This window comes from Natator depressus, chromosome 16, assembly GCF_965152275.1.
Source record: "Natator depressus isolate rNatDep1 chromosome 16, rNatDep2.hap1, whole genome shotgun sequence".
Lineage (NCBI taxonomy): Eukaryota > Metazoa > Chordata > Testudines > Cheloniidae > Natator > Natator depressus.
The window spans coordinates 14,419,682-14,430,972 of NC_134249.1; the positions used below are offsets into that span (position 1 = coordinate 14,419,682).

The 11,291-nt window shown below is 51.4% G+C and overlaps 1 protein-coding gene across 1 annotated transcript; it reads right to left on the bottom strand.

Moving 5' to 3' along the window:
* Positions 1–2,011: 2,011 nt before the first annotated feature.
* On the bottom strand, positions 2,012–3,370 carry IER5L (immediate early response 5 like). Its single transcript, XM_074973564.1, has one exon. It carries the CDS (start codon positions 3,164–3,166, stop codon positions 2,048–2,050), a length of 1,119 nt encoding a protein of 372 aa, XP_074829665.1. The 5' UTR covers positions 3,167–3,370; the 3' UTR covers positions 2,012–2,047.
* Between the last annotated feature and the right edge of the window lie 7,921 nt (positions 3,371–11,291).

The window sequence follows — 11,291 nt, forward strand, 5'->3', positions numbered from 1 at the left end:
TGTCTTGAAGTAGATGAACGGTTAAGACCTGGTTACAATATAAGCCTAGGCAATTAAAAAAAAACACAACGCAGTGTTTTTACCTCCCTGTTGTTGAGCTGAGGGTCTCCTAGTGTAGGCAGAAGTACTGTTCTCTTGGTAGTTCAAGGGCCTCTTAGGCAAATGCTTGAGCTCAGTTAATCTATGCCAGGGGTCACCTGAGAATCGCCCACCTGGGAAACTTTGAATAAGTGGCATCTCGACTCAGCTGAAAGCTAAAGATTTGTCAGCTCCTTCCAGTAAAAGACTTCAGGCTAGAGCTAATCTCCCCCCACCCCAATAATGTAGGGTGGGATCTACAGATTCCCCCAAAGAGCTTAGGGGGATCTATAGATCCAGCCCAAATCCGGACGCCCTGTGGTAGGAGGATTCACATCGCCAAGCTTGTGAGCTCCAGCGATTCCATCCACAGAGTGCAAAACCTTCCCAGAACAGTCCTGGGAGAGCGAAGAGGGTTAAGCCCACTTAAAAAGACCACCACAAACTTTATAATGGACTTTTTATTAAGATTATAAATTTAAACAAATCTGAACAGTTTTACCCGGTGATATACCATTCAATCTGCACAAAAATACAGGGATACAAAGAAAAAGAAAAAAGAAACCGTTTTGGCAAGGCGCCTCTAGTCACATAGTGCTTGTGGTGTGAGGGTTGGGATGATAGGGCTGCAAAGGAAAAAAAAAACAAACCACCTTTTTACAACAAAAGGTTTTTTTTTTTTTAAACAAAATTCCAAAATAATAATAATAACAACAACAACAACGTGGTGGGGCGAGTCAAGGGGCCACAGCTCTGGTCACAAGGACCAAGCAATGCTGGTTTTAGGCTTTGGAAGGCTGAAACCAGAACAGTCCAACTTTAAAACACCCCCCCCCGCACCCCACATTGAAAGAGACGTTAGAAGTGGGGGTAACACGTTTACCTGTGGCCGTCGCATAGCCCTAGGTGAAGGTACACAAACACAGACCGGGGGGGGGGGAAGAGGAGGACTGCAGAGCAGTGCATGATGGGAAATGTAGTGTGCCATGTTGTCCCCAAACCCATCGTGTCCGCTTACAAAGCCGTGGCCGGCGGGACTCCAGGTCCCATGGAGCAGCCGGACGAGTGGAAGGGGGAAAAAAGACAAACCCGCCCTTCTCTCTCCCCCCGGAGAAGCGACGGGGCTCTGCTGCGTGACCCTGGCACGCACGGTAGGCAGAGGGTCGCCGCAGACAGGTCTCCTGGCGAGAGGGGAAAGTTGAAATAAAGGGGAAAAACCCCAGAGCAAGCAAGAGGAAGGCTGCTCGCTGCTGGAGGGTCTGACCCAGGCTGCTGCTGCGGGGGGGTGTTGGGAGGGGAGAAGAAAATGGAACTAAATGAAGTAGTTTGAATGGGGGACGGAAGGATTTAACCCGCCCCGCGAGCTATGAACCTTGCAAACGCGCCAGGGGCCCGTCTCCCCCGGCCTGGGGCAATTAGTGAGGGTGTCAGTGCCGCGGCCACAACAAAAAAACCAAACAAACAAACTCACTCCATCACACTCTGCTCCCCCTTTTTCTGGAGGATCCTTCTCCCCGCTTAGAGCCCCCGAGACCTGCAGGCAGAGTCCCCCTCCCCCCCCCGCTAGTCCAACAGCCCCTGCAAGCTTGGGCGTCTCTTCCCACCCCCCCCAGCAAAGGCAGCTCCCCCCCGGGGCAGCGAAGTGCAGCTTTCCAAACTCTGCCCCGGCACCCAGGGCTTCCTCCGGCCAGCAGCCCTCGCCTCACGTGGCGTGCTCCCGGGTTGGAGTCGCCCCCGCACTCAATACAAAATAAAGCCCGAGCGGCCACACGGATAGTTAAATAGGTGCTTTTCATCTCTGCAAAAATAAAGTCCCAAGATCTGCGATTTTTATTGTACAGTTTATAAAACATGAGCTCGGCTTCCCCCTCCCCCACCCGCCCCAGACGCCCGCCCGCCCCTCTTTGTTTCAGGGGCCCCTCCGGAGTCCGTGTCCCTTGGATCGCTCCCCCCGCGTCCATCCCCGCCCCTAAAACGCCACGATGGCTCGAGTCCAGGCTCCCAGGCTGGCCAGCGCCTGCTTGCCGCACAGCTGCCCGTTGAGGGGCTGCTCACAGTCCGCCTGCTGCCGGCTCACCAGCCCCGTGAAGCCGGAGCCGAAGATGGAGATCAAGTTGGAGATGTTGGAAGAGTCCGGGGGCTGCTCGGGGCTGAAGTCCTCGAAGCGGGCTCGCTTGCTGCAAGGGGAGAAGGGGGAGCCGCCGCCCCCCACCGCCACCACCCCTCCCGGGTCCCCGTCCTCCTCGTCCTCCTGCCCCGGGTAGTACTTGCGCTTGGCGCCCGGGGTAGGCGGCGGGGCGCCGAGTCCCGCGGCGCCCTGGCAGCAGCAGGGGCACTGCGAGCAGCAGTCCTGGTGCAGGTAGCCGTTCTCCACCGTGGTCACCACATGGGTGTCCAGGTCCAGCACCGTGGTGCGGCTGCTACAGTGCGCCGAGGCGCCGCCGCCCGCTGCGCTCATGGCCGAGCCCGGAGGCGCCGGGCTGCCGAAGTCACAGCTGGCCGGCACCGGGTAGAGCAGCCCCGGAGGAGCGCCGCTGTTGCCGCCGCCCCGGTAGAAGCTAGGGGAAGAGTCTCTGCGAAGCGCCGAAGGGGCCGCCGGCTGCGGCTGCTGGGGCGGGCTGGGCTGCAGCTCCAGCGGCTCGTCCTCCTGGGGCGCCCCGGGCAGGAGCGCAGCGCACACGGGCACCTCCAGCAGCTCGCCGCCGCCGCCTCTCCCCAGGGCTGCCCCCGCCGCGCCGGCCAGCCCGCAGCTCCGCGGCTGCTGCATGCCCGGCTCTGGGTCCTCGGGCTCGGCCGCCAGCTGGAGCGGGCTGAACTCCGGCGGGATCCCCCCGGCGGGCGCGCAGCCCGGGGGCGCCCCGAGCAGGATGCCGCCCTCCTGGTAGTGCTGCTGGCGGCGGCAGAGCTCGGCGTAGCGCTCGCTCAGGTAAAGCTGCCGGGCGTTGCGGAGCACATAGGAGACCAGCAGGTTCTTGTGGAGCTTGATGCCCCCGCGCTGGGTGCGGGAGCTGTGGATCTTGCGCAGGGAGAGGCTGATCAGGCTCTGGGCGTCCAGGGCGCACTCCATCCTCCTCCGGCCCCCCAGCATCTGCTCGCTCCGCGCTGGCAGCCAGACACCCCGGCCCGCATCCACACGAGCCGGGAAGGGGCTGGGGGCTGCTGGTGGGGAGGGGGCGGTCGGGGTCTGCCTCTCTCTCTCAGGGGGTCGCCAGCGCCCCGAGGGGAGCCACCATCACCGGTGCGCCCTGCGCCCCCCTCGCCCGCCGGCCGCCCGCACCTTGAGCGCAAAGCAATGAGCGCTCGTCTCCCCAGCCCCCGCTATTTATATGTCCTGCCCAGCCCCGCCCCGGGCTGCCGCAGCCTATCGCCGGGCCCGGCCCGGCCTGACGGGCAGGCACCTCCCGCCCAGGAGAGACCGGGCCGGCCAATCAGGGGAAGGCGGTTCCTTTGTGCTATTCAAATACCTAACAGACTTGGGGCTGCTGCCTGGAATGTTCTCACGAGAGAGGAGCCGCCGCGGCAGCCCGCAGCCCGGGCCGGGGTGGGCGTGCGGGGCTGCAGCGGGGGGCGGAGAGGGGACGGGTAGGGGCCGCGCAGCGGGTGCGGGGACGTGCACCAAGGGGATCCCCCCCCACACTCCTGGTCCTGCCCGTCTCGGGGTGGGGAGGCTGCTTTCCCCGCGGCCGCGCTGCCTTGGCAGGTGAGCAGCCACCATGTGCGGGGAGAGGGGGCTGGCCTGAGACGGTGGGTGGCTTCTGGGATTCTCCCTCCCTCCTCCTTCCAGCAGGTGGAATTGGGGGGGATGCAATAATAAAAATACTGAATAATTAATTACCAACAGCGTCCTAGAGACCAGAGCTGGAAAATCCCTCTCCCGGGCGTGTGATCCGGCCCCCACCTGGCCAGGCAGGGAAAGCACATGGCTCACATCCTACCTACGGCAACACTGAACATGTGAGCGCCCGAGAAGGCTGGGGAGTTCACCGGGCAGGGCAAGGGATGTTCCCACCCCGCTTCAGTTCCCACGTTCTTTATGAAATGTTAGCATCCACAGAGACGTTACAAAGAATTACCTTCCTCCAGGTCTCTTCGCCACGGGGTGCTGGGCTTCGGGAAAGCCAGCTGTGGACACGATCCTGCAACCACCGCGGCCCCGATCCTGCAACGCTCGCTGCGCCCGCGGAGCCGTGCACCTGCACGGATTTCCCATTGACTTCAGAGGGAATCCGGCCCTGATCCTGCACCGTAGAAGTCAGTGGCAGTTTTGCCACGGACTTCAATCAAAGCAGGATCAAGCCCACAGGGGGGTTGACTGCATGGAGCTTGTGGCAGAATTAGGGCCTTTAGCAGGTGTGTACATTTACTCCAGTGTCTCCCCCTTTTAAGGCAATCAGTGTCCCTCCCCCCCTCCCCCCTTTTAAGGCAACACTCATTCCTGACTTCAGTGGGGCTCCCTGCATGGCTCCAGTTTCAAGGTTCAGGCCCTAGAAAATCATCTCATCCATGCCTCTGAGCATAAAGGGAAACCTCTTATTTGCATTTATTTATAAAATATGATTATACCAATAGAATAATAAAAATATTTTACAGATAAAAGACCATCTCAGGGCCTTGCCACTGACAGTGTTTGCAGCTAACAGTATTTTATGCACTGCACAAACAGTTAAAACATAATACCCTTGAAAACAGTCTATACAATCCAAGTAAAAGACAAGTAGCAAAAACAGGGCATAGGGGATACCTCAGTGGTTTGAGCATCGGCCTGCTAAACCCAAGGTTGTGAGCTCAGTCCTTGAGGGGGCCATTTAGGGCTCTGGGGCAAAAATTGGAGCTTGGTCCTGCTTTGAGCAGGGGGTTGGACTAGATGACCTCCTGAGGTCCCTTCCAGCCCTGAGATTCTATGATTCTAAAATAGGAGGAGAATCCCTGCTGAGGAAAGGGGGGTCCTGTACAAGGAGCAACAGTGGTAACTGCTGACAGCCACTCCAACAATGCAGCCTTCATTAAAGCTGCCCAGATGGGTTTTTTTTCCTGAAAAATGTTTCATGAAAACAAACTTTTCATCAAAACTTTTCTTCAAAAGTTGTTTGGGTTTTGTTGAAAAGATGAAAAAGTTAGGCTGAACTCCTCTCCCTCCCTCCCCCCAGCTTTCTTGGTTTTCGATTATGGAACCCTCTCCCCTGGGTTTTTTTTTTTTTTTCATTATTATTTTTTTAACAAAAATCATGGTGTTGAAACTAGCTGTTTCCCGTGGACATGTCCGTCTTGATGAACAAGCCAGTTCTCACGGGGGGGGGGGGGGAATTCAAATGCCAAATTTCAGCCAGCTCCAGTTTTCAGTCTTGCTTCTTCACAATGAGTGGGATGGGTCGAGGAAGCTGGACTGCCCTCTGCTTATCTGGATTTGGCCGTGGTGGATACAATACAAAGCACTTTTTAGGGCTTGATCTTGGGCTCCTCACTCTAGCAGTCCTTTCCCATGCTAGTAGCCTCATTAACGGCGCCTTCTTCTTTCACATGGTTGATGCAGAGCAGCGACTACAATTGTGCCTGAAGCTGATGGAGCCAAACGGCTGCATCAGAAGTCGCAAAGTTTATTGCAGTGATGCCTCCTTCGTATTTATAAATTGGGCAGTAGGTGATGATATCTTTGAAGGTCTGCCGTGGGGAGCCACCCTCACACGCCACGAAGTCCTTGATTTGTGGATTAGATCTCCACATCTACCATGGTCGGTTGGGATTTGGTTCAGAGTTGACCAACATGTCTGTGGAAGGTCGAATCCAGGAACCTTCTGCGTGGGATCCGGCACAAGGTGCTTATTTTTTAAGGCTTGTTTAGCCCAATCTCCTTTCCAAGCCGCTGTCTGATTGTAGCCTGATTGCATGAGGCTAAGAAGTGAATGTTCCCAGGAAGGCTTGCAGGACTTAAGACGTTGGGGGGGGGCATTGTTGAGGTCTTGGTGGATAGGAAGACAACTGTTTTCCTGGATTCGCAGAGCTTCATGGAGTGTCGCAGCAGTTCAGCATATTGGCGGGGGAGCGATGTTAGACAGAACAGATAGCCACGGTGTTGGAGTCAACTCAAGGGTTCCAGTGATACACCGCAGCACTGCATTCAGCTGGGTGTCAACAGCAGAGGGCAAAGAAAATTATCAGGGGGCTGGTGCACATGACTTACGAGGAGAGGCTGAGGGAAGTGGGGTTATTTAGTCTGCAGAAGAGAAGAATGAGGGGGGATTTGATAGCAGCCTTCAACTACCTGAAGGGGGGTTCCAAAGAGGATGGAGCTAGACTGTTCTCAGTGATGGAAGATGATAGAACAAGGAGCAACGGTCTCAAGTTGCAGTGGGGGAGGTCTAGGTTGGATATTAGGAAACACTATTTCACTAGGAGGGTGGTGAAGCACTGGAGTGGGTTACCTAGGGAGGTGGTGGAATCTCCATCCTTAGAGGTTTTTAAGGCCCGGCTTGACAAAGCCTTGGCTGGGATGATTTAGTTGCTGTTGATCCTGCTTTGAGCAGGGGGTTGGACTAGATGACCTCCTGAAGTCTCTTCCAACCCTGATATTCTAGGATTCGAAGTTGCGTGTGGCTGCATCTGCTCCATATTGGTGTGCAATATTCAGTTACCGCATATACAAATGCTATTGTTTGCAGATGTTCGCAACACTGCTGCCGATGCACCTCAGGTTGTACCTGCTAGTTTCTGAATTATGTTGCCTCTTGTTTTTATCTTTGCAGCTACCTCCTTGCAGGATCAATCTCAGATAAAAACAAGAGCCCCCCTAACTTCAGTGGGCCTGCTCCAGTAATAAGGGTGGTATTTGTGGTTAAGGCTCAGGACGGAGACTGAAGAGACCTGAGTGCTACTCTTTGTTTTGACACATGCTTCCTATGTGACCTTGGGCCAAACTTTTCAAAGGAGGCTTCCTTCTAGATTTGGGTGCCTCCGTTTTTGGGTGCCTCACTTGGTACCCATTGGGCCTGATTTTCATTATTTCTCCTGCTACTCCCAGTCACTGGAATTTTGGGGTGTGGCACTTCTGAAAATCAGGCCCCCGGGGTCCTAAGTTGGACACCCCAAAACAGAGGACACTCTTGAAAACTTCTGCCCAGATCCTCTAAACATTTAACCCGTGTTTAACTTTAATACCATGGTCACTGCCCTTGATTTTTATGGGGCCCTCACAGCTGCAAAATTAAGCACGTGCATAAATGTTTGCAGGATTAGAACCTTTGGCTTTAATCTTATTGTGCTTCACTTCCCCAAGTGCAAAATGAGGATATTAAATACTTCCCTACCACACCAGGATGTTGTGAGGATAAATTCATTCATGTTTCTTGTGGGATGCTCAGCCACTCTAGGGATGAGCACCATGAAAAATAGTCTAGATATTATTTTTGTATCACATCTTTCATACAAGCTAGATCCTACAGTGTATTATACAGTTACATAATACAGCTAAAAAGTTAAAATAAAAGTATAGCTGAGGGAGAGAGAAATGAAGAGGGGTAAGCAAACGAGGAAGCATATGCTTTCAGCTGAGATTACAAAAGATATGGGGAACTGATGAGATGGAGAGTCAAAAGGAGGCTAATCTAGAGGGCAAGTGCTGCAGAGGAGAAGGCTCTTGCACCAAACTGGCAAGATTATTGTTTATACATTGTAGTAAATGTACATGGGGCTTTAGGCCTCTGTTCGCAAGGTTCATAAGTAGTTCCACTGACTTCAGTGGGAATTCTCATATGCTTAAAGTTAGGCATGTGCTTAAGAACCTTGCTGAGCCCTGGGCCTTACAGAACCCAGGAAAGTCAGGGAGCCTGGTTCTTCACTCTTTTACGGTGGTGTGAATGGAGAATCAGGACCCAATGTCTGAAGAACTTGGACCTGCTCCTGCGTCCCTTACACTCCTCGAATGCCCACAAATCACTGGGTGTGCGAGGAATGTAAGTTTGGGCCCCTTTTGTAAATGGGGGGAGGGAGAGAGAGAGGAGGCCTGTGCTAGGGACCTTCCATTAAAGCCAGTGGGAGGCTTTCGATCGACTCCAGTGGGTTTGGATCACAACTTGGAAAAACAAAGGGAGTAGGCGGGAGAGTGGAGAGAGAATGAACGAATCCCGAGAGAAACAGGACAGCAAAAAGATGCTAGTACAAAAACCAGGGGCAATGTCTCAAAATGCAACACAGGCAGATCCAATCCAACATACAGCAAAGTGATTTCTGCTACAATACAAGAACAAACCTTACTTACATGTGCCATAAACGCTAGTCAGAAGTAGTGTGTGAGCTACATTAAGGAAATAACCCGTACAAGCTGTTCCGTGGTTTTCTTTTTAATTTTCACAGCCAGGTGTGCAAGAGCTTGTTTTTGTTTAGTGTTTGGTTTTGCTTTAAAGTGAGAACACGCGTTTAATTCTGGTTTGAAAACATATTGGGATTGAATATATAGCAGGGAAAGGAAACCCTGACCTTCTAGTCATTCTTTTGGAGCTTAGTATTTGTCTGGTCGAAGGTATGTTACAAATCTACTGCAAAAACACTCTATCCGAATCCATTCCTGCCTTTGTTTTGACATCATTGGTAGTTGAGGTAGGGGTGCCAACTCTGACTAAAGCTTTTCCGGGAGATTCCCCCCCTCCCCCAGTCTGATGTAATGTCATTTTCTTAAAATCGCCTATTAAAATCTCCGGGATTGCTTTCAGTAGTCACTGGGAGATCAATGCTGATTCCAGGAGACTCCTGGCCAATCCCGGAGGATTGGCAACCCTAAGTTGAGGGTGTACAGCTCCTTGCAGGATCAACCCCATTGTTGTAAGCAATATAATAATAATACCTAGATCTTATTAGTGCTTTTATCCAAGCGCTTTGAAAATCAGTATTTTAGCCTAGTTTTTTACACATGGGGAAACTGAGGCACTGAGCAGGGACGTGACTTGCCCCAAGTCAACCAGCAGGCTGGTGGCAAAGCTGGGAATAGTCCCCGTGTCTCCTACATCACAGTCCAGTGCTGTTTAGGGAAATGCACTTGGCATTAACTTTGCATAGAAATGAGAATGAAATACCTGGTTTTCTCTTTCCCTTTGATTATGTGGATTGTCAAATATTCCCCTCTCCTAATGATGCTTAATAGCTGACACCTGCGAACTCCCCCAGGGTCTCTGGTTTTTTTTTTCTTTCTTGTGAACCTCCCTAACTTTGGATCTAAAGGCTTGTCTACAACAGGGGTTTTTACACTAACATAGCTACACTTGTAAAAACGCCTAGTCCACCAGTGTGATGTATTCCTGTTTGAAACTTTTCACCCTGGTGCAGAGCAGCTACAGGAGGGGTTTGCACTGGTGTAGCCGCATGGCTGTAGCTACTCTGCTGTAAACCCCCACCCCCGTGCATGCAAGCCTTGAGATATGTCTTCCCCGACCTGCTGCTGTCCATTGTTAAGGGTGAAAATCTAAGAAGGCAGGAACAATTTTGGAGTTTAGGTGGTTAAAACACTCATTTCATTCAACTCCACTTACATTTATTGACTTATGAAATCTTTATTAATCCTTCTCAGCGCATGTGCATATTTGTTTTTAAATTTTTTTTTAATTGTGTAGAGGCTAAGCTGGTATTAAAGAGACTTGTCAAATAGAATAGGGTCAGGATTTGGCTTTGGTAAAAAAAAATGTTTCTACAAATATTAAAAGTAATATTTTGTTAATTTTTTTTGTAGGGAAAATGTTAATGAAAAAGTGTTTTCATCCCCATTTTGTTTGGACTGAAACCTCTCTGGCAGGGTTTTAACCCAAGCATTAGGCTAGTTCATGAAACCCCAAAAGTGACTAGAAAACCCCCCACTGAAACTGACAAATCTATATTCATTGTCCAATAACCAAACAGACCAAATGATGAAAAGTTCTTTCAGCTTTAATTCTCTAAATCAATCTTGCCAACATTTAGGCACTGGTTTAATTTTAAACATGTGAGTACTACTCCTGTGCTTAAAGTTAAATCTGTGCTTAAGGCCCAAATCCTCAAAGCCTGGTATTTAGATTCCTGACTTCCAGTGATTTCAGTGGGAGTTGGAAGCCTAAATACCTTTGAGGATCTGGACCTAAACATTTGCTGGATTGGGACACAAGGTATTTGTGTAAAAAAAATATTTTGACAGATATGATTGTGAATACATATAATTTATTCTGTTATTAATTATCATTATATTTTGCACATCACCCAGAACTGAGCCATGCGCCTCACAGTACAAATAGCACAAGTCTCTGCCCTGAAAGGCTTACAGTCTAAGACCCCAATCCTGCAAACATTTACCCATGTGAGCAACTTAGGGCCCCATGCAGCAAAGCGCTTGAGTACATGCTTAACTTTTAAGTCCAGCCCTATTCAGCAAGGCATTTTATAGCAGAGTGTGCTAGCCCTTTAAAGCCAATGCCTGGTCACCGCCCTATGAGCTTTCAGCCATGTAAGGCCCAGCAATGAGGGTGGGTGTGGTTCCCAGAGGGATCATGTGACCAAAAGGGATGCACATGACTGGGCATGGCTATATAAGAGCTAGCCTGTTTCCTTCTTTCTCTCCTCAGTGAAAGAGGTGCTAGAAATGAGTTAAGATCTGGTTTGTGTTACTAGGGAGCAGTACTGGAAGGACAGCTGTAAAGAAGCTGAGGGGGGCCTGAACAGAGACTGGTATAAGAAAGAGTGGCCTTGGGAGATAGTGAAGCAGATTGCCTTGAGTATAAGGCAGACTGCTGCCAGTGGTGTGGGGACCCACCTAGCAGAGGCTGTGGTTAACCTGCCTGTGACCATGGGGAAGGGCTTGTGTCTAGGGAAGATCTCGGCCGTTTTCTGAAGAGCTCTGCTCTGTTTGGACCCTCCTTTGCTCTAGCGTGAGAAGACTGCTGAGTTGCTAAAGTGCTCAAGAAAGGGGGGTGCTGAAGAGCAATTGTTGTGGACTGGCCTCTTTGGACAGGTAGGAACCAGTTACGCACTTAACTGTGTAAGGAGCATCACTGAAGCTGATGGGGCTAACGCTGCGGAGAGTTACTCAGGCATTCGTTTCAGAGGCAAGGCCTAAGCTTTTGACAGAAGAACTACATGGGGGGCTATTCATGGGGTGAGTGTTGGCTTCTGAATCCCAGAGGAGCTGACAGTACTGGTGTGCCGTGCAGGGATTTCTACATAGCCCTACAAGAATGGCATGACAAGTTCTGGGGTAGGAGAGT

Coding starts and splice junctions, on each gene's coding strand:
- IER5L (XM_074973564.1), bottom strand. CDS start 3,166: ATGCTGGGGGGCCGGAGGAGGATGGAGTGCGCCCTGGACGCCCAGAGC.